At 50.1% G+C, this 27358-nt stretch overlaps 1 protein-coding gene across 2 annotated transcripts in view; it reads right to left on the bottom strand.

Moving 5' to 3' along the window:
* Positions 1 to 27358, bottom strand: part of PI4KA (phosphatidylinositol 4-kinase alpha) — a 268461-nt gene that overhangs the window by 46748 nt on the left and 194355 nt on the right. For both annotated transcript variants that reach the window (XM_075321257.1, XM_075321249.1), the window contains 6 exons: positions 21806 to 21957; positions 20888 to 20995; positions 19375 to 19502; positions 18897 to 19052; positions 13708 to 13787; positions 2758 to 2951 (listed from right to left, as the gene is read on the bottom strand). In XM_075321257.1, coding sequence (XP_075177372.1) covers positions 2758 to 2951; positions 13708 to 13787; positions 18897 to 19052; positions 19375 to 19502; positions 20888 to 20995; positions 21806 to 21957 — 818 coding nt within the window. The remainder of the gene's footprint in view (positions 1 to 2757; positions 2952 to 13707; positions 13788 to 18896; positions 19053 to 19374; positions 19503 to 20887; positions 20996 to 21805; positions 21958 to 27358) is intronic.

A 27358-nucleotide genomic window follows, 5' to 3' on the forward strand; every position in this document is an offset into this window, starting at 1 on the left:
AACTGGTGTTTCTCCTGCTGTGAAGCCGACTCCTCTATTGGTGGAGTTGGGGGAGAAAGATCTAGCACCTGGTTGATGGACGCTATAAGGTCATTTACTATGGCGTCCCCTTCAGGTGTATCAAGATTGAGAGCAACGTCAGGATCAGAGCCCTGAGCTGCGACCTCCGCCTCATCCTCCAGAGAGTCCTCATGCTGCGACCCCGAACAGCGTGATGAAGCCGGGGAAGGTTCCCAGCGAGCCCGCTTAGCCGGTCTGGGACTGCGGTCCGTGTCGGAGTCCTCCCCGTGGGACCTAGGTGTCACCCCAGGAGCACTCTGCTGCACCGACCGAGAGGGGCCTGGGGGGCGATGAACTCACAGTGCCCGGGGCCTGTGTGACCGATCTGGACTGCAAGGCTTCTAGTATCTTAGCAGACCATCTGTCCATAGACTGAGCCAAGGATTGTGAAAGCGACTCAGAGAGTTTCTCAGCCAAAACTGCAAACTCTGTCCCTGCCACCTGGACAGTGGAAGCCGGCGGTTCTACCTGAGCCGAGGGTCCCACCAGTGCCCGAGGCTCCGGCTGAGTGAGTGTCACAGGGGCCGAGCATTGCACACAGTGAGGGTAGGTGGAACCTGCAGGTAACATAGCCGCACAAGAGGTACAGGTTGCAAAATAAGCCTGTGCCTTGGCACCCTTGCTCTTTGCGGACGACATGCTGTAGTCCGCAAGGGGGGCCAGCACCGGGTAACCGGTGTGGCTTACCGACCGCCCAAAGCGGTTGTGTGTCCACCAGATTCCCTGCCTGGGCCTCCCAGAGCTGTAGAGCTCGTTCTGAAATCCTCCACCGGCAGAAGTGATTGTAAATATGGCTGCCAGAGTTCTCAGGGGAGGAGGGAGCCGTGGGCGTGACTAATAAAGTGCGGGAATCTGGTGCCCCACAGTGCTCAGTGAGGGGGAAGGAGAACACCTAAGTATGCTCCAGCCCTCACTGCCGACGTCCAGTCGACCGTCCCGCCCTTACCCCTGACTGGCAGGCCCGGGGGCGGGAGTTATGGTACTAGGCCGCAGAAGCCGGGGACTAAATTTAATAACGCGGCCGGCAAACAGGCGCGGTCGGCGCGGTAGTCCCGGTCGTCACAAAAAAACAGCAGTCGCTGCAGCGTCTGTAACACAGGCGCTCCATGCACCGTCCCCAAGGGGACACAGAGTACCTTATAGATGCAGGGCCTGTCCCTGATGATACCCAGTCTCCTGTCCGTCAGATTCCCCCAGGGGCTGCGGAGGGAGCCCGGTCCCAGTGAATGGTGACCGGTTAGGATCCCACTTCTCCCAGAGCCTCTAAGGGATGGGGAAGGAAAAACGGCACGTGGCTCCAGCCTTTGTACCCGCAATGGGTACCTCAACCTTAACAGCACTGCCGACTTAGTGGGGTGAGAAGGGAGCATGCCGGGGGCCCTGTTAGGGCCCTCTTTTCTTCCATCCGATACAATCAGCAGCTGCTGCTGACTAAAATGGGAGCTTGAGTGAATGTGTGCCTCCTTCAACACAAAGCATAAAACTGAGGAGCCCGTGATGCACGGGAGGGTGTATAGGCAGAGGGGAGGGGTTACACTTTTTAAAGTGTAATACTTTGTGTGGCCTCCGGAGGCAGAAGCTATACACCCCAATTGTCTGGGTCTCCCAATGGAGCGACAAAGAAAATATAGTTCTACCTCTGTACAAGTCACTAGTGCGACCGCACTTAGAATACTGTGTACAATTCTGGTCACCGATATATAAGAAGGACATAGCTGAACTGGAGAGGGTGCAGAGAAGAGCGACCAAGATTATTAGAGGAATGGGTGGGCTGCAATACCAAGACAGGTTATTAAACTTGGGGTTATTTAGTCTGGAAAAACGAAGGCTTAGGGGGGATCTAATCACAATGTATAAATATATGAGGGGACAGTACAGAGACCTTTCCAAAGATCTTTTTACACCTAGGCCTGCGACTGGAACACGGGGGCATCCGCTACGTCTTGAGGAAAGAAGGTTTAATCATAATCACAGACGAGGATTCTTTACTGTACGAGCAGTGAGACTATGGAACTCTCTGCCGCATGATGTTGTAATCAGTGATTCACTACTAACATTTAAGCAGAGCCTGGACGCCTTTCTTGAAAAATTTAATATTACCAGTTATGTATATTAGATTTTATGACAGGGTGTTGATCCAGGGAACTAGTCTGATTGCCGGATGTGGAGCCAGGAAGGAAATTTTTTCCCCATTGGAACTTGTTTGTCACATTGGGGTTTTTTTTTTTTTGTTTTTTTTTTTGCCTTCCTCTGGATCAACATGTTAGGCTACGGGTTGAACTAGATGGACTTCGAGTCTCCCTTCAACCTTAAAAACTATGATACTATGATACCTTACCAACGACTCAGTAACGATACAGGTCGCAGTAGCGACCTGTATAATGATCTCTGTTATTGGGACCCTGTCACACAGTGTCAAACATAGCGATGCTTCCTGCCCAGCAGGACAACGCCTTTGAAGAAAATGGTCCAGGATATTCAGCAACGACCGGCAACCTCACAGCAGGGGCCAGGTCGTTGCTGGATGTTACACATAACGAGATCACTAGCAAGATCGCTGTTGTGTCACGAAAACCGTGCCTCAGCAGCGATGTCGCTAGCGATGTCACTTAGACGTGGCCTTAACAGTGAGATGCCCGATAGTCTGAAGGAATCAATCAAAAAAGTAAACATCACTAGCCATGTCTTATCTTTTACCTTGTAGGTAACTGAACTGCTAGATGAGGGGAAATACTCCAAGCCAGATTAACATTGTCTTTCCATTGCTTTTCGCTAAGACTAATGTACTTAGATCTCCAGTTGGCAACACTGTTCTCTCCTGTTTGATCCAGCTCCAACTCGGGAGCAGACAGAGGGTTGTACCATGTAGTTAGCCGATCAATCTCAGTGGCCTAGAAAACAACATTAGAAAAAGTTTGCCTTAGTAAGGATTAATAATTTAATAAAGTCAGTGCTTTTTATTGATCTGACATTTAATCACAGAAAATAGGTAAGGCTTAGCTAAATTCATGATTTAAAAAAAAAAAAAGTAGAAATCTATTTAAAGGGACTAAGTCATCAGAAAAAGACCAACTGTTTGACCACTTAGGCAATGTGCCCACAGGACAACGTAGCCCCGGATGTTGCCATAGGTTTGTCCGCAGGTGTTTACCGCAGCTGCTCCCCGGAATCCGCAGCTATCCATTACTGCGGTATTTTTGCTGAGTTGTTGCGGTAAACCTGCGGAAACAGTACAGATTTTGTACAGAATTCTTGCGGAATTCCCACCCTGTATCTCCATAGTGGAGGAGCGGGAATTCCGCAGATATTTCCACATAAATAATTGACATGAATTACGTGTGGCTGCGGGACATCCTCAGCCGCACATACCGCACCATTGATACAGCACTCCCCAAATCCCATAGGGTAACATGGGGTGTGTCTGTACTTGCTAGAACCTACGGATTTATCTAGAAAATCCAAATAAATCCGCGTTTTTTCCGCGGCAAAATCCGCAAGTACGTTATATCGTGGGCACATAAGCCTAAGGGTTAAGCAATTTTTTGTTCTTGCACTTTCATTTTTGCCACTGCCCCTTTTTCCAAAAGCTGTAACTTTTTTGCTTCCTAGCAGAAAAAGCCATGCAAGAGTTCGTTTTTTGTGTACTCTTGACATCATCCATTTTATTATGCTGTTTACTGGAAAAAATCCAAGTGTAGAGAAATTGTGTTTGAAAAAAACCCGCAATCCGACAATTGTTTGTTTTTTTTCTAGTTCATTCTGTTGGAAAAATGCCTGGAGATATGATTTTCCAGGTAAGTTCAATCACAATGGCACCAACATTTATAGCCGGAATTTCTAAAAACCCATAACATTTTTATGTTTCGTTCAATGGAGTTGTGTGAGGCCTAATTTTTTACATGCTGACTTGATGTTTTTATTAATATTTTGGGGTAGTTTTGAAGCTCAGCCTCAGGAAAATACCTCCACCAATGCACAGTTAGCATTGGGTGGTCGTTTACCGGGAGCCGGGACCGAACCCAAGGGGCAGTTAAGGACTTAGGATACTGATGAGGGAATGGGAGGGGGGGTTGTTGAACGCTGGATACATGTACTACGGTCTGGTATCCGTCATCTGGAGGAGGAGTATAGGCTGTGCCTGCGGACCATACCAGAGGGAGATACAAACGCTGTGGGCCAACCAAAAGTTGGAAGACCGTGGGTATCACCTGCTATGAGGAAGTGGAACTACTGGTCCCGGTTTGGGATCTCGGGTACTGGGGGAATCTCATTTTGGCCATCAATCTGAAATTAAGATAAGACTATGGACAGAAGAATAAAAATAATTGCATCGTTAACCTGCCCAGGTGATTAATATAACCCACAACCTCAGATCTTTACACCTACTAACACATAAAGAGTGTCTTGGGGCAGACATGACAGAGGGCCCTGCCACCACCCCCCCAGCAAGCCGTTGCAGGGAGGAAGACGGCCATTTTGTTAACAAATCATTCCTTCTTCCTCCCTCTGGGTCGTCTGATGCAGTCTTCAGCACTTCTTCAGGACCGGATACACTTCTTCCAGATTGTCCTCGGTATCTCGTTCCTCTTCTCCCAACCCTCAGGTTGCAGCAGTGTCAGTATTGGGTTCAACGTCAGATTTCAATCTCAATCTGGATCAGATCTCCAAACTTCATGACATCATGACATGGTCGACCAACTGATTTCTGATGTTAGTCAGAGTCTAAGGGTCAAGGAAGACTAGCCTCCTCCTCCGGAATACTCTGTCTCCTTCAAAATGGTGAAACGACCTCCTCAGGTTTTGTCCAATCATGAGGAGTTTCACAGAATATTCTATAAGCAATTGGAGGGTCATGAATTACCCCATCTCCCGACTGTCTGCAAATACAGTTCCCTCTCTGCCAAATGGGGCGTCCTTCAGGAATCCTACCGATAGGTACATCAAAGCCATTTCCAAGTCCACCTTTGAGGCTGCAGGGGCATCCCTTTTGCCATGCCTTTGCTTCTACATGGGTAGCCAAGTACGTCTCCACCTGGGCAAAACTGAGCCAGGGCATCCTATCCGGGGTCCAAGGCCTTGTTTGATGTGCTGGCGTACCAAATTGCCCATGCCAGGAAACATTTACTTGAGGTCTCTTCAGCCGCCGGTTGTTCTTCTTTTGCCACTAACAACATTGTAGCCATTAGCAGGATCATGTAGCTTAAAGCTTAAAACGCAGACACAGCATACAAGAAGTCTCTCACCTGCTTTCCCTTGCAGGGGACTTATCTCAGGCATTCAGTTGGCCTCCAGTTGTAATAGCAACCCAACAGGCCAGATGGAGAGTGGCATTTAAGAGGTTAACAGCATTGTTCGGCAAGCACACCAGTTAGAGGCAGGTGCCAGATACATATTATAGTTGGCACCTGCAATGTGTGGAGCGGTCTCCGCTTCGGAGCCAAAAATCCCTGACATGCTCAATGATGGACTAATCAGTCATGGAGAGTTAAGGGGTTATAAACCAGGGTTTAGTTTGTATTTTAGAAAAAAAGGGAATTTTGTTTACTTACCGTAAATTCCTTTTCTTCTAGCTCCTATTGGTCGACCCAGACAATTGGGTGTATAGCTTCTGCCTCTGGAGGCCACACAAAGTATTACACTTTTAAAAAAGTGTAACCCCTCCCCTCTGCCTATACACCCTCCCGTGGATCACGGGCTCCTCAGTTTTGGTGCAAAAGCAGGAAGGAGAAAACTTATAAATTGGTCTAGGGTAAATTCAATCCGAAGGATGTTCTAGGAACTGAAGACCATGAACCAAAAGAACAAATCAACATCAACAACATGTGTACACAAAAGAACAACCAGCCCGAAGGGCACAGGGGTGGGTGCTGGGTCTCCCAATAGGAGCTAGAAGAAAAGGAATTTACGGTAAGTAAACAAAATTCCCTTTTTCTTTGTCGCTCCATTGGGAGACCCAGACAATTGGGACGTCCAAGAGCAGTCCCTGGGTGGGTAAAAACAATACCTCAATAGAAAGAGCCGAAAACGGCCCCCTCTTACAGGTGGGCAACCGCCGCCTGGAGGACTCGCCTACCTAGACTGGCATCTGCCGAAGCATAGGTATGCACTTGATAGTGCTTCGTGAAAGTGTGCAGACTAGACCACGTAGCCGCCTGACACACCTGCTGAGCCGTCGCCCGGTGCCGCAATGCCCAGGACGCACCTACGGCTCTGGTAGAATGGGCTTTCAACCCTGAAGGGGGCGGAAGCCCAGAAGTACGGTAGGCCTCGAGAATCGGTTCCTTGATCCACCGAGTCAAGGTTGACTTGGAGGCCTGAGAGCCCTTGCGCTGGCCAGCGACAAGGACAAAGAGCGCGTCTGAACGGCGCAGGGGCGCCGTGCGAGACACGAAGAGCCGGAGTGCTCTCACTAGATCCAAAGAGTGCAAATCCTTTTCACACTGGTGAATTGGATTAGGGCAAAAGGAAGGCAAGGAGATATCCTGATTTAGATGAAAAGGGGATTCCACCTTAGGGAGAAATTCCGGGACAGGACGCAGAACCACCTTATCCTGGTGAAAAACCAGGAAGGGAGCTTTGCATGACAGCGCTGCAAGCTCAGACACTCTCCTAAGTGATGTGACTGCCACCAGGAAGGCCACCTTCTGAGAAAGACAGGAGAGAGAGACATCCCGCAGCGACTCAAAAGGCGGCTTTTGAAGAGCCGTCAGGACCCTGTTCAGATCCCAAGGTTCCAACGGACGTTTGTAAGGTGGAACCATGTGGCAAACCCCCTGCAGGAACGTGCGGACCTGCGGAAGCCTGGCTAGACGCTTTTGAAAAAACACGGAGAGCGCCGAAACTTGGCCCTTGAGAGAGCCGAGGGACAAACTCTTGTCCATTCCAGATTGTAGGAATGAAAGGAATGTGGGTAAGGCAAACGGCCATGGAGGAAAACCGTTATCAGAGCACCAGGATAAGAAGATTTCCCAAGACCTGTAATAGATCTTGGCGGACGTAGGCTTCCTGGCTTGTCTCATGGTGGCAATGACATCCTGAGATAACCCTGAAGGCGCTAGGAGCCAGGACTCAATGGCCACACAGTCAGGTTGAGGGCCACAGAATTCAGATGGAAAAACGGGCCTTGTGACAGCAAGTCTGGGCGGTCTGGAAGTGCCCACGGTTGACCCACCGCGAGATGCCACAGATCCGGATACCACGACCGCCTCGGCTAGTCTGGAGCGACGAGAATGGCGCGACGGCATTCGGACCGGATCTTGCGTAGTACCCTGGGCAGCATCGCCAGAGGGGGAAACACGTATGGCAGTCGAAACTGCGACCAATCCTGGACTAAGGCGTCCGCTGCCAGAGCTCTGTGATCCTGAGACCGAGCCATGAAGGCCGGGACCTTGTTGTTGTGTCGTGACGCCATGAGGTCGACGTCCGGCGTTCCCCAGCGACGACAGATCTCTCGAAACACGTCTGGGTGAAGAGACCATTCCCCCGCGTCCATGCCCTGACGACTGAGAAAATCTGCTTCCCAGTTCTCTACGCCCGGGATGTGAACTGCGGAGATGGTGGAGCCTGTGACTTCCACCCACTGCAGAATTCGTCGGACTTCCTGGAAGGCTTGACGACTGCGAGTGCCGCCTTGGTGGTTGATGTACGCGACGGCAGTGGCGTTGTCCGACTGTATTCGGATCTGCCTGCCCTCCAGCCACCGATGGAAAGCCAAGAGGGCTAGATATACTGCCCTTATCTCCAGAATATTGATCTGAAGGGACGATTCTATTGGATTCCAGGTTCCTTGAGCCCTGTGGTGGAGAAAAACCGCTCCCCAACCTGACAGACTCGCGTCCGTGGTGACCACGGCCCAGGTTGGAGGTAGGAAGGATTTTCCCCGAGACAGAGATGTGGGTAGGAGCCACCACTGAAGTGATGTTCTTGTCGAGGGAAGCCGAACTCTTGTCCCATTTGCGAAGAATGTCCCATTGGAGTGGCCGTAGATGGAATTGCGCGAACGGCACTACTTCCATAGCTGCAACCATCTTCCCCAGGAAGTGCATGAGGCGCCTTAAGGGGTGTGACTGACTCCGAAGAAGTGATTGCACCCCCTCTTGCAGAGAAAGCTGTTTGTCCCGCGGTAGCTTGACTAACGCTGGCTGGGTATGAAACTCCATCCCGAGGTAAGTCAGTGATTGGGTCGGCGTCAACTTGGATTTCGGGAAATTGATGATCCACCCGAACTGCTGGAGAGTCTCCAGAGTGACGGAAAGACTTCGTTGACACGCCACCCGAGAAGGAGCCCTGACTAGGAGATCGTCCAAGTAGGGGATCACCGAGTGGCCCTGAGAGTGCAGGACCGCCACGACGGATGCCATGACTTTGGTGAAAACCCGTGGGGCTGTCGCCAGGCCGAAGGGCAATGCGACGAACTGGAGGTGTTCGTTCCCGATGGCGAAACGCAGGAAACGTTGATGTTCGGGTGCGATCGGCACATGGAGATAAGCATCCTTGATGTCGATCGATGCTAGGAAGTCTCCTTGTGACATCGAGGCGATGACCGAGCGGAGCGATTCCATCCGAAATTGTCTGGTTCTCACATGTCTGTTGAGCAGCTTGAGGTCCAGAACGGGACGGAATGACCCGTCCTTTTTTGGCACCACGAACAAGTTGGAGTAAAAACCGCGACCACGTTCCTGAAGGGGAACAGGAATCACAACTCCATCTATCTTTAGAGCGTCCACTGCCTGAAAAAGTGCGTCGGCCTGTGCGGGGGGTGGGGAGGTTCTGAAGAAACGAGCCGTAGGTCGAGAGCTGAACTCTATCCTGTAACCATGAGACAGAATGTCTCTCACCCATCGGTCTTGAACGTGTGGCCACCAGGCGTCGCCAAAGCGGGAGAGCCTGCCACCGACCGAGGATGTGGCTAGATGAGGCCGAGAGTCATGAGGAGGCCGTCTTGGAGGCAGTGCCTCCTGCGGCCTTTTGGGGGCGTGACTTGGACCGCCACGCATAGGAGTTCCTCTGGCCTTTCTCCGGCCGGTTGGACGAAGAGGATTGGGACTTGGCGGAGGGACGAAAGGACCGAAACCTCGATTGGATTTTTCTCTGCTGAGGTCTCTTAGGTTTGGACTGGGGTAAGGAGGAGTCCTTTCCCGAGGATTCCTTAATAATCTCATCCAACCGTTCGCCAAACAAACGGTCACCAGAAAAAGGCAAACCAGTTAAGAACCTTTTGGAAGCAGAGTCTGCTTTCCATTCGCGCAGCCACATGGCCCTGCGGACTGCCACGGAGTTAGTGGATGCTACAGCCGTACGGCTAGCGGAGTCCAGGACGGCGTTCATGGCGAAGGACGAAAATGCTGATGCCTGAGAGGTCAAGGAAGAAACATGTGGAGCAGAATTCCGCGTGACAGCATTAATCTCAGTCAGACATGCCGAGATTGCTTGGAGAGCCCACACGGCCGCAAAGGCCGGGGCGAAAGACGCGCCCGTGGCCTCATAAATAGACTTCACCAAGAGCTCTATCTGTCTGTCAGTGGCATCCTTCAGGGATGAGCCATTGGCAACAGACACAACGGACCAAGCAGCCAATCTAGAGACTGGAGGATCCACCTTGGGAGAATGTGCCCAGCCCTTAACGACTTCAGGTGGAAAGGGATAACGTTTGTCAGTGAGCCGTTTAGCAAAGCGCTTGTCCGGAACCGCTCTGGGCTTCTGGACAGCGTCCCTGAAGTTAGAGTGATCAAAAAACGTATTGCGCGTACGTTTGGGGAATCGAAATTGGTGTTTCTCCTGCTGAGAAGCCGACTCCTCTGCAGGAGGAGGCGGTGGTGAGAGATCCAACACCTGGTTGATGGACGAGATAAGATCATTTACTAAGGCGTCCCCCTCAGGGGTATCAAGGTTAAGGGCGAAGTCAGGGTCAGAGCCCTGAGCTCCCACGTCCGCCTCGTCGTCCTGAGAGTCCTCAAGCTGGGATCCAGAGCAGCGTGAGGAGGCCGGGGAAGAGTCCCAGCGAGGCCGCTTAGCCGGTCTGGGGCTGCGGTCCGGGCAGGAGTCCTCCGCCTGGGGCCTAAGGGCTATCCTGGGAGCGCGCTGCGGCGCGGACCGCGGAGGGCCTGGAGGAGACAGACTAACAGGGGCCGGGGCCTGTGAAGGGCCCGGTCTGGACTGCAAAGCCTCAAGGAGCTTAGATGACCATTTGTCCATAGACTGTGCAATGGACTGAGAAAGTGACTGAGAGAGTTTCTCAGCGAAAGAGGCCAACGACGGTGACTCTGTCCCTGCAGCCTGTTCAGTGGGAGCAGGGGGATCTACATGAGCCGCGGGGCCCACAAGTGCCCTAGGCTCCGGCTGAGCAAGCGTGGCAGGAGTCGAGCATTGATCACAGTGAGGGTAGGTGGATCCCGCAGGCAACATAGCCCTACAAGAGGTACAGGCCGCGAAAAAAATCTGTGCCTTAGTAGCTTTGCTTCTTGTGGACGACATGCTGTTGTCTCTTAGGAGAGTGACCACTGAGGGTATATAGGAAAAGGGTATACAGCCTTTCCGAACAGATATATATATCTATTATATATATATATCTATCTATATATATATATATATCTATATATATATCTATATCTATATCTATATCTATATATATATATATATATATATATATATATATATATATCTATATCTATATCTATATCTATATATATATATATATATATATATCCATCCCGGCACCCTAGGGGGACAAGCACCGGGTGACCGGTGTGGCTTACCAACCGCTAACGAGCGGAGTGTGTCCTCCAGATTCCCTGTCGTGGATCCCCCGGAGCTGCAGAGCTTTGCTGCTGAGTAGCATCCACCAGCAGAATGCTAAAAAATGGCCGCCGGAGCTCTCAGGGAGGGGGGGCGGCGCTAGCAAAGAGCGGGAATCTGGAGTCCCCACAGTGGTCAATGAGGGGGGAGGGAAACATGCAAGATGCTCCAGCCCTCAAAGCCGACGTCATGTCGGCAATCCCGCCCTAACCCCTGACAGGCAGGCTCGGGGGCGGGATTTTTCGCGACTAGGCCGCGGCGAAGTCGGGGACTAAATTTAAGGCCGTGCCCGACAAGCAGGTACGGTCGGCGCGGAAGTCCGCCGAAAAGACAACGGACGCAACTACCGCGGCTTCCGGGGATAAGGTGCGACCCTCTCTGTACAGTCCCCACATGGGGACACAGAGTACCTTCCAGTTGCAGGGCCCGGTCCCTGGGGGTGAAGAAGCTCCGGTCCGGCAGGTTCCACCAGGGGCTGCGGATGGAGCACGGTCCCTGGTCATGGATGACCGCTTAGGATCCCACTTCTCCCAGAGCCGCATAAGGGATGGTGAAGGAGACGGCATGTGGCTCCAGCCTCCGTACCCGCAATGGGTACCTCAACCTTAACAACACCGCCGACATAGTGGGGTGAGAAGGGAACATGCCGGGGAACCCATCGGGGTCCTCTTTTCTTCCATCCGACATAACTATGTATGAGAATGCATGAGTGGATGTGTGCCTCCTTCCACACAAAGCATAAAAACTGAGGAGCCCGTGATCCACGGGAGGGTGTATAGGCAGAGGGGAGGGGTTACACTTTTTTAAAAGTGTAATACTTTGTGTGGCCTCCAGAGGCAGAAGCTATACACCCAATTGTCTGGGTCTCCCAATGGAGCGACAAAGAAAATGATTTTTTTCCATTTTTTTTTAAATCACAATCTGTATATAAACAAAATTAGTCATCTTGCAATTCTCACAGTGGCCACTCGGGTTATTTTACTCTCATACTTATGGTGCACACGAGCGTATACATCGGAAACATCTGTTAGCACTCAGACCAATGTTATTCAATGTGGCAATGCTGATCAAAAGGGTTTTTTCTTTCGTGCCGATACGGCACACACCCATTCAAATTTATGAGTGTGTGGAAATCATTGGACTGCACAATGTGCTCAAGTTCTCTCATGAAAGAATCGGATCACACTCAGCTGACACTGATCAAGCGCTGATCAGTGTTTGACCTGCATGTCATTTGCATGAGAGAATTTATGTTCGTGTGATCCCAGCCTTAAGACCCCATCACATAAAGCGATGTCGTTAGCGAGATCGCTGAAACGTCACAGGTTATGTGACGCAAAAGTGATCTTGCTAGCGATCTCGCTACGTGTGACACATATCAGCTACCGCCCCCCGCTGCGATATCGCCGATCGTATCTGAACGTCCTGGTTCATTTTTTGATCATTGGTGTCCCGCTGGGCAGCATGCAACGCTGTGTTTTTACTTTGTCTTTTCAACGCCCGACAGAATAGCCGAGGATCGTCGTATCGTTGCTGCGTCGTTACTTAGATTTGCCTGTTTGACAGATCACTAGCGACCATGTAGCGACGTACCAGCGATCCTGACCAGGTCGTATCATTGTCGGGATCGCTGGAACAACGCTACGTGTAACGGAACCCTTACAGTGCTTTCCGCAAGAGTATTCAGCACGCTCACTATCAACATAGTGACGGATAACAGCTGTACACATTAATGATAACACAGGATCCATCAATCACAATAGGTGATGCCACAGCTGAGTCGGCTGCCCACTTACTTCTCAATTACCTTTGACTAGCTTATGAGATGTTTCAATACAAAAGTTAATTGCTGCTAATGTTTTTGTGGATTTCCATGAAGACCGGGAAGTATGAGTCTAAAGATGGTGTGACACACAGCGACAACGACGTCGCTGCTAAGTCATAATTTTCTGTGACATAGCAGCGACGTCCCGTCACTGTCGCGGTGTGTGACATCCACCAACGACCTGGCCCCTGCTGTGAGGTCGCCGCTGAATGTCCTGCTTCATTTTTTGGACGTTGCTCTCCCGCTGTGAAGCACACATCGCTGTGTGTGACAGCGAGAAAGCGACAAACTGAAGCGAGCAGGGAGCAGGGAGATGGCGTCTGGCAGCCTGCGGTAAGCTGTAACCAAGGTAAACATCAGGTAACCAAGAGAAGTGCTTTGCTGGTTACCCGATATTTACCTTGGTTACTAGCGTCCGCCGCTCTCAGGCTGCCAGTGCCGGCTCCCTGCACGTGTAGCCAGAGTACACATTGGGTAAATAAGCAAAGGTTTGCTTATTAACCCGATGTGTACTCTGGCTAGGAGTGCAGGGAACCAGCGCTAAGCGGTGTGCGCTGGTAACCAAGGTAAATATCGGGTAGCCAGCGAAGCATTTTGCTTGGTTACCCGATATTTACCTTAGTTACCAAGCGCAGCATCGCTTACACGCGTCCCTGCTGGCTGGGGGCTGGTGAGATCTGCCTGTTTGACAGCTCACCAGCGACCATGTAACGACGCAGCAGCGATCCTGATAAGGTAGGTCGTCAGTCGTGATCGCTCCTGCGTCGCTACGTGTGACCCTAGCTTAAAGTAGCCTCAGTGGCAAGTGTGAAAGTTGCAAAAATCTAACAGATTGTGATACGGTAAAGAAAAGTAAAAAATTTTTCAAAAATACAATTAACACAAAAAACTGATTTAGTCATTTTTTCATTATCTATTCCTGGTAATGTTTTACAGGCTACAAAGAAGTACATTGTGGGGTGGTTATCAGTACATAAGATTTCCAGGGCAACTGCTTCTGAAGAGAATATGTTAACTAATACACATACCAGGAGAGATAAAAGCAGAGTTCTCCTTTTCATGTAGTACTTGTGTAACTGAGTTCCTCGGTTTGTTTTCTTTGCCAATCCTGAGAACAGAACAATATATAAAAAGGAATATCATGTCTACAGTAAAGAAAAAAAGAGAATTTTGTTACTTACCGTAAATTCTTTTTCTTATAGTTCCATATTTGGAGACCCAGACCATGGGTGTTTAGCTTCTGCCTCCGGAGGACACACAAAGTACTACACTTAAAAGTGTAGCTCCTCCCCCTGAGCTTATACACCCCCTGGTAGCCAGTCCTAGCCAGTTTAGTGCAAAAGCTGAAGGAGAATAGCCACCCACAAGTAGAACCGAGTAAGAACTGGAACAACCGGAGACTCTGTCCACGACAACAGCCGGTGATAACACACGGAACAAGAAAATTGCCAACAGGCAACAGGGAGGGAGCTGGGTCTCCCAATACGGAACTATAAGAAAAAGAATTTACGGTAGGTAACAAAATTCTCTTTTTCTTTATCGTTCCTTTGGGAGACCCAGACCATGGGACATTCCAAAGCTGTCCCTGGATGGGAATAAACAGAAAAAACTAAGAAGTAGGCGGAGCCTAACTTCACAAGTGGGCGACAGCCGCCTGAAGGATGCGTCTGCCCAAGCTCGCATCTGCCGAAGCATGAGCATGCACTTGGTAGTGCTTCGAAAAGGTATGCAGGCTAGTCCAAGTGGCAGCCTGACAGACTTGTTGAGCCGTAGCCTGGTGCCTAAAAGCCCAAGAGGCACCGACAGCTCTGGTCGAGTGTGCTTTGATCCCCGGCGGGGGAGGCACCTGAGTACTCTGGTAGGCGTCCGAAATGGTCGATCTAATCCAACGGCCAAGGTCGGCTTAGAAGCAGAGAGACCCTTGCGCCGCCCTGTGGTTAGCACAAAAAGAGAGGTGCACCGCCTAAGCGCAGCGGTGCGAGACACATAGATCCGGAGAGCACGCACCAGATCTAGAGTATGCAGCGCTTTCTCAAAGCGATGAACAGGGGCCGGACAGAAGGAAGGCAAGGAAATATCCTGGTTAAGGTGGAAGGGAGAGACCACCTTAGGAAGAAAGTCCGGGGTCGGACGGAGAACTACCTTGTCTTGGTGAAAAAACAAAAAAGGTGACTCCGAGGAGAGCGCAGCCAAATCAGAGACTCTCCTGAGAGAAGTTATGGCAACTAGAAAGGCCACCTTTTGAGAAAGACGATACAAAGAAACCTCCCTAAGGGGCTCGAAAGGGGGTTTCTGCAATACCGTGAGGACCAAGTTAAGGTCCCAGGGATCCAAGGGCCGCCGATAAGGCGGAATGATGTGAGACGCACCTTGCATGAAGGTGCGGACCTGAGCCAGCCGGGCGAGACGCCGCTGGAACAGCACTGATAGAGCTGAGACTTGTCCCTTGAGAGAGTTGAGGGACAGTCCTAGCTGCAGACCGGACTGTAAAAAAGTTAGAAGGGTCGGCAACGAGAATGGCCAAGGAGAATGGCCGGAAGAGCGACACCAGGACAGGAAAATTCTCCAAGTCCTGTGATAGATCTTGACGGACGAAGACTTACGGGCCAGAGTCATAGTGGAGATGACTTCAGGAGGAATACCAGAAGCCGTCAAAATCCAGGACTCCAGAGTCACGCCGTCAATTTGAGTGCCGCAGAATTCGGGCGGAAAAACGGACCTTGCGAGAGCAGGTCTGGACGGTCCGGAAGATGCCACGGCATCTCCACGGACTGTTGGAGCAGGTCCGGATACCAAGCTCGCCTGGGCCAGTCCGGTGCAATGAGGATGACTCGACGGCCCTCCATTCTGATCTTGCGCAGGACTCTGGGCAAGAGAGCTAGAGGGGGAAACACGTAGGACAGACGAAACTGGGACCAGTCTTGAACCAGAGCGTCCGCGGCGAAGGCCTGAGGATCGTGGGAGCGAGCCACGTAAACAGGAACCTTGTTGTTGTGACGGGATGCCATTAGGTCCACGTCCGGAGTGCCCCACTTGCGGCAGATTGACTGAAACACTGCTGGGTGCAGGGACCACTCGCCACCGTCCACGGATTGACGGCTGAGATAATCTGCCTCCCAGTTTTCTACGCCTGGGATGTGGACTGCGGATATGGTGGACTTGGAGTCCTCCGCCCATTGAAGAATGCGTTGGACCTCCAACATCGTTGTCTGACTGGACTCGAATGTGCCTGCCCGCCAAGAGGTGGTGAAAGGCTAGGAGAGCTAGAAGCACAGCTCTGGTTTCCAGCACATTGATTGAAAGGGCTGACTCGGACGGAGTCCAAGTGCCCTGTGCTCTGTGGTGGAGATGTACCGCTCCCCAGCCGGATAGGCTGGCATCCGTGGTGAGAATCACACAGGACGGAGTCAGGAAGGAGCGCCCTTGGGACAGGGAGAGGGGTCGAAGCCACCACTGAAGAGAGCTCCTGGTCCGTGGCGACAGAGCCACTAACCTCTGTAAGGAGGAAGGCCGCTTGTCCCAACAGCGGAGAATGTCCAGCTGCAGAGGACGCAGATGGAACTGGGCAAAGGGAACCGCCTCCATGGAGGCCACCATTTGACCCAGCACCTGCATCAGACGCCTGAGGGTATAACGGCGGGGCCTCAGGAGAGAGCGCACCGCCAACCGGAGTGACAGCTGTTTGTCTAAGGGCAACTTCAAAAGTGCCGGCAAAGTCTCGAACTGCATCCCTAGGTACGTGAGACTCTGGGTCGGAGTCAGAGTGGATTTGGGAAGATTGACAATCCACCCGAATTGGGCTAGGGTGGCGAGAGTGAGCGAAACACTCCGCTGACAGTCTGCGCTGGATGTACCCTTGACCAGAAGGTCGTCCAGATAAGGAAGCACTGCTAACCCCTGGAGATGCAGGACCGCAATCACTGCCGCCATGACCTTGGTGAATACCCGAGGGGCCGTGGCTAACCCAAAGGGGAGAGCCACGAATTGGAAATGATCCTCTCCTATCGCAAAACGTAACCAACGCTGATGTGACACTGCGATTGGCACATGTAGATAGGCATCTCTGATGTCGATGGACGCCAGGAACTCCCCTTGGGTCATAGAGGCAATGTCTGATCGCAGAGACTCCATGCGAAAATGCCGCACCCGGACATGCTTGTTGAGAAGCTTGAGATCCAGGATGGGCCGGAAGGTACCGTCCTTTTTTGGAACTAGGAAGAGATTTGAGTAAAAACCTCTGAACCGTTCCTGAGCGGGAACTGGGACAATCACTCCGTTTGCCTGCAAGGACGACACGGCCTGCGAGAAGGCGGCGGCCTTGGAGCAGTGGGGAGTGGATGGAAAAATTCTGTTTGGAGGGCTGGAAGAGAATTCTATCCTGTAGCCGTGAGATATGATGTCTCTCACCCACTGATCGGAGACTTGCTTTAACCAAGCGTCGCCAAAGTGGGAGAGCCTGCCACCGACTAAGGACGTGGCTGGAGCGGGCCGAGAGTCATGAGGAAGCTGCCTTAGTGGCAGAACCTCCTGCGGTCTTCTGCGGACGCGCTTTTGGGCGCCAGTTGGATTTCTGATCCTTGGCTGAGTTAGCGGACGAGGCGGAAGGCTTAGAGGATGACCAGTTGGATCGATGGGATACATAGCCTCCGAGTCCCCAGTGAGGGCATCCTCCTCATCTTGAGAGTCAGCTCTTGAGACAGAGCCGTGGGATGGGGAGGGGGAGGAAACCCTGCACCTTCTCTTAGAAGGACGGGGTCTGGGATCAGATGATGAATCCTCCGTGAGCTCCGATGGACGGAGGTCAGAGGATAGGAGTCCTCTGTCAAGAGTATTAGAGGCACCCTGTGAGGGGGGCTGATGCATATTCATCAAAGTCCTGGACAAAAGCCCCATGGACTCAGCAAATGACTGAGATATGGACCTAAAAAAGGACTCTACCCAGGCCGGGGGTTCAATCACAGGTGCAGCAGCAGCCTGAGAGACCACTGGGGGTGAGACTCCAGGCTGTGGCACCGCCAAGTTAGAGCAGACGTCACAATGTGGATAGGTGCTCGTCTCAGGCAGCAGGAGCTTACATGTAGTGCAGAATAAAGCTTTGGAGCCTTGTTCCTTGTGTGAGACATGCTGCTGGAGTGGGGGCTTTTCAGAGAATGAACCCCAGGGAGAATATACAGAGGTCCACAACCGGAGACCGGCTGTGGCTTACCAGACCGCTGAGCGCGGTGTTGTGTGCCCTCCAGATCCCGAAGCCCGGTCCCCCAGTCGCAGCACCTCAGCAGAGATGCAGAATTCAGGATGTCCCAGAGCAGAGAGAACTCTGCCTGAGAAGAGGGCGTTCCTATAAAAGAGCGGGAACTGGAGGGCTATAGAGACCTGCAGGGAAGGAGGGACGCCCCAGCAGTGGGGAGTGTCCCTCCCCTGTGTAGAACGGCCGCCGGGAGGAGCCGAACCTGTCCCTCTGCATGAGTGACATGCGAGGGCAGGAAAATGAAACTAGGCCTCCGGCGAAGCCGGGGCCTAAATTTAAGCGGCGAGGCCGACAAGCAGGCACCATCGGCGCGGTTCTCAGGCAAAAGCTAGAGAACCCGCCGGAAAAGTTAAAACAATTACATACAGCATACTCTCCCCTTACAATAAAGAACCGGGACCCCCAACATAAACGTCTCAGGTACTTAGCTGCTGAGACGCAGGGCCATGTCCCTGGGGATTAGTGCTCCGGTCCAACAGAATCCTCAAGGGGCTGTGGATGGAGACCGGACTCCTGCCAGGCATGGAGACCGTGCTGGCTCCCACTTCAAACCAGAGCCCAGAAGGGATGGTGAAGGAGCGCGGCATGTAAGGCTGCAGCCTTGTAAATCAACCTTAACAACACCGCCGACACAGTGGGGTGAGAAGGGACATGCCGGGAGTCCAGACATGGACCCGCTTTTCTTCAAACTCTTTCCAAAAGTCAAACAAATCAGATGAGAATGCATGTGTGGATGTATGCCTCCTGACACAAAGCGATAAACTGCCTAGGACTGGCTACCAGGGGGTGTATAAGCTCAGAGGGAGGAGCTACACTTTTAAGTGTAGTACTTTGTGTGTCCTCCGGAGGCAGAAGCTAAACACCCATGGTCTGGGTCTCCCAAAGGAACGATAAAGAAATATAGAATTTACGATTTGAGTAACTATCTGTAAAACTCTAAAACAAAAAGAAGAAAATTAAATTTGTTACCTGATTTTTTAGAGATTGTAGACATGCCACTGGATAAGGGGTACGTATTTATCCAGCCCTGAGCGGTTTGTTGCCGAGAGCCCACCGTTACATCCAGATTGCTACGTGTCACGTCTACCATTACAGACAAACTGTTCACTGAGGGATCCTGATTATCTATAGATTAATGTAGATTAATGTGAATCACAAGAAAAGACAGGGGTCAATGCAAAGAATGGTTAATGGATGCTACAAAAAAAAAATGACTTTTTTGTTAGAATTTTTTAAGAATGTTGAAGTAAAAAAACTAAATTTTCATGTCTGTAGACAAACATACAAATGCACCACATTGCAACATCTGAGATAACTTACTATATAAGTTTAAAAAAAAATTGATCTGTGATCAAAACTTACACTTTTGCTGCGTAACTTTAATCCAACATATGTCGATGAAAACAAGTGAACTCATTGTCATACACAGGCAAAGACAATCTCTCACCTGTAGGAACCAGCTGATTGGCGGTAAGGTACTTCTTGTCTGAGAACATGGCTGTCCAAAACTTAATCATAATGGTTATATCTTCCCGAAGCTGCTTCTCTGGCTGTGTCGGGAATTTAGGAGGAGAACTACACAGACAAAGAATAGAAGACGTTGTAAAATGTTCACGAATGAGCACAATGTTTATATAATATGTGGGATTACTGAATCTACATAACTAATAATGCCAATCTAAAAAACAGAACAGGTAATTCATCAAGTTATATTTGTATTCACGAGAAAAAAAAAATGCATTTAAAGGGAAACTGTCACTTAACTTGTGCTTTTCCAAGCCACAGGCAGCATGAGTAAGAGCCAGGTATGTTTACGTTGCAAAGCTGCAGAGACCACAGAGATGTCACTAGTCCGATGCTGCCCCAGCCACCTTCTCCCCACACCAGTTTAGTTGATCGACAAGTCTCTCCCAGCTGTGTACCTAGGCAGAGACTTGTCAATCGATTGCAATAGAGCAGGGAGTAGCCAGCAGGTGCAGCACCAGACTAAACGGCCCCCCACCAAGAAAGCCCTACGCGAAACGCGCATCAGGGCCAGTGACTCACCAACGGGTACAGGGAGTGAAATGGGTAAGCTTAAAGAAAGCTTTATATTATTCTGATTGGGTTGTCTTGCCTTACCCCTTATTATATTCTATGCAATGTGATATTTTGGCTGTATTGGGGCTACATTTAGCTGGCATTAGCAACTACTGATTTTTTTTTTATCTATTATTTATTCAGGCTCTTAGTGGTCTTAGCGTACCAGCTCCTTATTGTGTATCAGTGTTTGTGTAACTTACCTGCTGTGTATCACACCTGTGCCTCCATTCGTTTGTTCATTATATAATTTTTTAGTGATTTGTTGAATAAATTAATAAAAATACTTTTTTCTATTAGCTATGGATTTTAACTCTGTTTCTCTATCGGCTCTTCGTTAGATTTCTCGCTATTGACCCTGTCCAGCTTTTCAAACTATGTTTACTATGAAATGCCAAAAAGAGAAGTGCGCTCATTGTGTGGATCACTGATTACAATTTATCGATGAATGGAAGTGAACCACTTGCCTGGTGTGGTTGTGGAAGGCAGACACAATACTGTGACGAGTGGGAATAGATCCAGATAAACCGCTACGGCTCTGACGGTTGGTTCCTGGCCTAGTAAATAGCGGAACTGAAGATCAAGAAATGGAAAATAAAAACTTGTGGATCATCTGGGCTCTGCCAATGGATATAGGAGGTCCAGAGAATAGTAAAGGTGAAAGCCTTCTGAAAACTAAGTGTTTTGGGATTGATCCAGCTCCTCCTTTGCAGTGCCCAGATGATCGGCAAGTTGTTATCCTTCATTTCATGTACTAAGAAATGCTGGAACTTTTCAGAGAAAAACATATCATAGCTGTATTCATCCAGTCAGACTCCGATTCATGCTGCCTGTAATCTGGGCAGCATGAATCAAGTGAAAGCTTCCCTTTAATACCGTACCTGAAGTAATCAAATGCTGTAGAGTAGATTTTTTCTCTGAGAACATTACGGATGGTAGCATTAGGGACCACATCGGCATGTAGTAATGACAACCCGAGTATCAGCAGCCTGCAGAGATGGCACACAAATGATTTACACAATCTTACGGTAAGTAAAAAAAAAAAACGGCTTCAAATTAACTTCAAAAGTCAATTAAAGTCACTCTTTAAGAAGATGCACAATAAGCAATTCAATAATTAATGAGGTAACCAAGTGTTCCTTTACCAATAGTGTTATTGCCTCCAGCAGGACACCATCAGCAGGATGACATCTGGGAGTGACAGTATTTTAAGTACTGTCCATTCATAGGTTTCAATTTATGCCATCTGTACGTGGGGGATGGGTGACCAATGGAAAATCACTAATTTACAAAAGGCCCAAATCCAATAATATCAACCACAATTTTTATTTATTTTATCGCAAGTTTAAGTGTAGGATTAACCTTTCCATAAAAATAGGTAACTTTTCGGAGTAATGTAAAATATTTATTTTTATAAAAGATATATTTTTGAAAAAAGATATAGTATTTTGCATTGCTTTGTACACAATTGAAAAATATAAAAAGTTATTTTGTGTGGTCAGTACCCCTCCTATCTTTCACAGTGGTATGTTCCACATTATTTTCAGGTGGGAAGGGATGTATATTGTGGTGCACACCATTGCATACAGGTAATAGAGGGGTCATGATTACATTACTATAGCAGAAAGGACTGTTACTTTGTGAATTAAAGCAGAAGCCTCAATAAATAAATAAATGTATACTAAAACATTCCCCGGTAAAATAACCCGATGTTAAGTTAAGATTATAAATTGTAAGCTAAATTTCTATATTTTTTTTTTCCCAAGATGTAAAAAAAAAAACACCCCAAAAATACTTACTTAAAACGGGGTCCAATAGCTGCTACGTGTCTATTTAGATTCCCTTTTGCTCCTCCAATATTTAGGGAAAGGGATCGCTGTAGGAGACTGGAGAATATCTCCACCTGGTCAGAGCTGCAATACTTGGCAATTTCAAACCTCTGCATCAGAAACTAGATAGAACAATGCAACGCAACATCAGTAAAAGCGGTACGGTAGAGCGCGAGTCAACAAACCTGTACTGTGTAAAGAGCTGTTGTATTACTTTTTAAGTCATAAATCAATAGTAGACAGCAAAATAGGAAACTTTGTAATATATCTTATCAGAGACATTTGCTTTTTTTCTCCTCCAGAACTATTCATTCATTCTGAAAATTCTCAATTCCAGGGTAATATTAGTAGTCAATGAAGACAAATACAGCGGAACCTTGGTTTACGAGAACAACCCGTTCTGGGAGTGTGCTTGTAAACCAAGTTACTCGTCTAGCAAAGCAAGTTTTCCCATAAAAAATCATTGGAATGCAGACAATTCGTTCCACAACTTGTTAAATGTCCCATCCTAGTCCCCTATTGTGCCATTCCCCACACGCACAAACACACACAAACACACACACACACAAACAAACACACACGCAAACACATGATGTTCACCTTACCTTCTGTTCCCTCGCCGGCCTCCTGGTTCTTGTAATCTGCCGGTACAGGATGTGTATCGGGTAACCATCGCGACCGATGCCGGAGCTTCCGCTTGAGCCGTTTGCCTCCGATTGGTCAGCGTGCTGCCTTTGAGAAGCGTCTGACAGCAAAAGCTCCGGCATCGGTCGCGATGGTTACCAGATACACATCCTGTACCGGCGAACTACAAAAACCAGGAGGCCGGCGAGGGAACAGAAAGTAAGGTGAGCATAATGTGTGTGTGTTTGTGCAGACTGCAAGAGCAGGTCAGAGCGCAGTGAAAGTACGGAACCGGAAGTGTGTGCGTTGAGTATTTGCTCGTACAGCAAAGCTTGTTCATAAATTGAGTTACAAATTTACAGCAAGCTTTGCTGGTTTAGCGAAATACTCACGAACTGGGTTACTCGTAAACCGAGGTTCCACTGTAGTTCAATTACTGCAATAGGAGATGGCAGTTGCTGCTGATAAGATTCTATGTAGATGGGAGGAGCTCTGCCTCTAGCTCCTCTCTCTCAGTTCCCGCTACATAGAATCTTATCCGCAGCAACATACATGTCCTATCTCATTAGTAGAACAATTAGTCTTCATTGAATACTGATTTTACCTGGAAATTGAGATTTTTTTAAAATGATTCATCAGTCCTGGAGGAGAAAGAAGCATATTTCTATGAGAAGTTACACCATAAAGTTTCTTATTTTGATGTATACTATTGATTTATGAATTTAAAACTAAAATGATGGTTACACTTTCAAGAAGTTTCCTACAAAGTTCATTTTAATCCATAGATCTTGGAATAAATAAGTTCCACAATTGGATGTTTAACAAAAAAAAAAAAGTTCCTGTGCTGAGATAATCTTGTATATCTGTCCCTGCTATGTGCTGTGTAATGGCCGTGTCTGACCATACAGGGACATGGTCTGATCATACCACAGCTCCTGGGCCGGAGAGGAAACACAAGAGTATACAGACAGCATCGGATCGCAAATAATTCTTCCTTTGAGGTAAAGAAGGGAATTTTGTTTACTTACCGTAAATTCCTTTTCTTCTAGCTCCTATTGGGAGACCCAGACAATTGGGTGTATAGCTTGTGCCTCCGGAGGCCACACAAAGTATTACACTTTAAAAAGTGTAACCCCTCCCCTCTGCCTATACACCCTCCCGTGCATCACGGGCCCATCAGTTTTGGTGCCAAAGCAGGAAGGAGGAAACTTATAAATTGGTCTAAGGTAAATTCAATCCGAAGGATGTTCGGAGAACTGAAACCATGAACCAAAAGAACAATTCAACGTGAACAACATGTGTACACAAAAGAACAACAGCCCGAAGGGAACAGGGGCGGGTGCTGGGTCTCCCAATAGGAGCTAGAAGAAAAGGAATTTACGGTAAGTAAACAAAATTCCCTTCTTCTTTGTCGCTCCATTGGGAGACCCAGACAATTGGGACGTCCAAAAGCAGTCCCTGGGTGGGTAAAAGAATACCTCGATAAAAAGAGCCGAAAACGGCCCCCTCTTACAGGTGGGCAACCGCCGCCTGAAGGACTCGCCTACCTAGGCTAGCATCTGCCGAAGCATAGGCATGCACCTGATAGTGTTTCGTGAAAGTGTGCAGACTCGACCAGGTAGCCGCCTGACACACCAGCTGAGCCGTAGCCTGGTGCCGCAATGCCCAGGATGCACCTACGGCTCTGGTAGAATGGGCTTTCAGCCCTGAAAGAATCGGAAGCCCAGAAGAACGGTAGGCTTCAAGAATCGGTTCCTTGATCCACCGAGCCAAGGTTGACTTGGAAGCCTGCGACCCCTTACGCTGGCCAGCGACAAGGACAAAGAGCGCATCAGAACGGCGCAGGGGCGCCGTGCGAGAAATGTAGAGCCGGAGTGCTCTCACCAGATCTAACAAGTGCAAATCCTTTTCACATTGGTGAACTGGATGAGGGCAAAAAGAAGGTAAGGAGACATCCTGATTGAGATGAAAAGGGGATACCACCTTAGGGAGAAATTCCGGGACCGGACGCAGAACCACCTTATCCTGGTGAAACACCAGGAAGGGGGCTTTGCATGACAGCGCTTCTAGCTCAGACACTCTCCGAAGTGATGTGACTGCCACTAGGAAGGCCACCTTCTGCGAAAGGCGTGATAGAGAGACATCTCGCATCGGCTCGAAAGGTGGTTTCTGAAGAGCCGTTAGCACCCTGTTAAGATCCCAGGGTTCCAGCGGACGCTTGTAAGGTGGGACTATGTGGCAAACTCCCTGCAGGAACGTGCGGACCTGCGGAAGCCTGGCTAGACGCTTTTGAAAAAACACGGAAAGCGCCGATACTTGTCCCTTGAGAGAGCCGAGAGACAAACCCTTGTCCATTCCGGATTGAAGGAAAGAAAGAAAAGTGGGTAAGGCAAACGGCCAGGGGGTAAAACCCTGATCAGCGCACCAGGATAAGAAGATCCTCCAAGCCCTGTGATAGATCTTGGCGGACGTTGGTTTCCTGGCCTGTCTCATGGTGGCAATGACATCTTGAGATAACCCTGAGGACGCTAGGAGCCAGGACTCAATGGCCACACAGTCAGGTTGAGGGCCGCAGAATTCAGATGGAAAAATGGCCCTTGAGACAGCAAGTCTGGACGGTCTGGGAGTGCCCACGGTTGACCCACCGTGAGGTGCCACAGATCTGGCTACCACGACCTCCTCGGCCAGTCTGGAGCGACGAGGATGGCGCGGCAGCAGTCGGACCTTATCTTGCGTAACACTCTGGGCAGCAGTGCCAGAGGAGGAAATACATAAGGCAGTCGAAACTGCGACCAATCCTGAACTAATGCGTCCGCCGCCAGAGCTCTGTGATCTTGAGACCGTGCCATGAATGCCGGGACTTTGTTGTTGTGCCGAGACGCCATGAGGTCGACGTCCGGCGTTCCCCAGCGGCAACAGATCTCTTGAAACACGTCCGGGTGAAGAGACCATTCCCCTGCGTCCATGCCCTGGCGACTGAGAAAGTCTGCTTCCCAGTTTTCTACGCCCGGGATGTGAACTGCGGAGATGGTGGAGGCTGTGGCTTCCGCCCACAGCAGAATCCGCCGAACTTCTTGGAAGGCTTGACGACTGCGTGTGCCGCCCTGGTGGTTGATGTACGCGACCGCCATGGCGTTGTCCGACTGTATGCGGATCTGTCTGCCCTCCAGCCACCGATGGAACGCCTTTAGGGCTAGATACACTGCCCTTATCTCCAGAACATTGATCTGAAGGGAGGACTCTGTCGGAGTCCAGGTTCCCTGAGCCCTGTGGTGGAGGAAGACCGCTCCCCACCCTGACAGACTCGCGTCCGTTGTGACCACAGCCCAGGATGGGGGCAGGAAGGATTTTCCCTTCGACAAAGAAGTGGGAAGAAGCCACCACTGAAGAGAGGTTTTGGCTGCCAGTGAAAGAGAGACGTTCCTGTCTAGGGACGTCGACCTCCTGTCCCATTTGCGGAGAATGTCCCATTGAAGTGGACGCAGATGAAACTGCGCAAAGGGAACTGCCTCCATTGCTGCCACCATCTTCCCTAGGAAGTGCATGAGGCGCCTCAAGGGGTGTGACTGGGCCCGAAGGAGAGATTGCACCCCTGTCTGCAGTGAACGCTGTTTGTCCAGCGGAAGCTTCACTATCGCTGAGAGAGTATGAAACTCCATCCCGAGGTAAGTCAGTGATTGGGTCGGTGTCAATTTTGACTTTGGGAAATTGATGATAAACCCGAACCTCTGGAGAGTCTCCAGAGCAATGGTCAGGCTGTGTTGACATGCCACCCGGGAGGGTGCCTTGACTAGAAGATCGTCTAAGTAAGGGATCACCGAGTGGCCCTGAGAGTGTAGGACCGCCACCACTGCTGCCATGACCTTGGTGAAGACCCGTGGGGCTGTCGCCAGGCCGAAAGGCAGTGCCACGAACTGAAGGTATTCGTCCCCGATGGCGAAACGCAGGAAGCGTTGATGCTCTGGTGCAATCAGCACATGGAGATAAGCATCCCTGATGTCGATTGATGCTAGGAAGTCTCCTTGGGACATCGAGGCGATGACAGAGCGGAGAGATTCCATCCGGAACCGTCTGGTTCTCACGTGTCTGTTGAGCAGTTTGAGGTCCAGAATGGGACGGAATGATCCGTCCTTTTTTGGCACCACGAACAAGTTGGAGTAAAAATGGCTGCCAGAGTTCTCAGGGGAGGAGGGAGCCGTGGGCGGTGACTAATAAAGTGCGGGAATCTGGTGCCCCACAGTGTTCAGTGAGGGGGGAGGAGAACACCTAAGTATGCTCCAGCCCTCACTGCCGACGTCCAGTCGACCGTCCCGCCCTTACCCCTGACTGGCAGGCCCGGGGGCGGGAGTTATGGTACTAGGCCGCAGAAGCCGGGGACTAAATTTAATAACGCGGCCGACGAACAGGCGCGGTCGGCGTGGTAGTCCCGGTCGTCACAGAAAAAACAGCAGCCGCTGCAGCGTCTGTAACCCAGGCGCTCCATGCGCCGTCCCCAAGGGGACACAGAGTACCTTTTAGATGCAGGGCCTGTCCCTGATGATACCCAGTCTCCTGTCCGTCAGATTCCCCCAGGGGCTGCGGAGGGAGCCCGGTCCTAGTGAAAGGTGACCGGTTAGGATCCCACTTCTCCCAGAGCCTCTAAGGGATGGGGAAGGAAAACGGCATGTGGCTCCAGCCTTTGTACCCGCAATGGGTACCTCAACCTTGACAGCACCGCCGACTTAGTGGGGTGAGAAGGGAGCATGCCGGGGGCCCCGTGGGGGCCCTCTTTTCTTCCATCCGATACAATCAGCAGCTGCTGCTGACTAAAATGTGGAGCTTGCGTGAATGTGTGCCTCCTTCAACACAAAGCATAAAACTGATGGGCCCGTGATGCACGGGAGGGTGTATAGGCAGAGG

The sequence above is a fragment of the Anomaloglossus baeobatrachus genome, chromosome 1, assembly GCF_048569485.1.
Source record: "Anomaloglossus baeobatrachus isolate aAnoBae1 chromosome 1, aAnoBae1.hap1, whole genome shotgun sequence".
NCBI classification, from domain to species: domain Eukaryota; kingdom Metazoa; phylum Chordata; class Amphibia; order Anura; family Aromobatidae; genus Anomaloglossus; species Anomaloglossus baeobatrachus.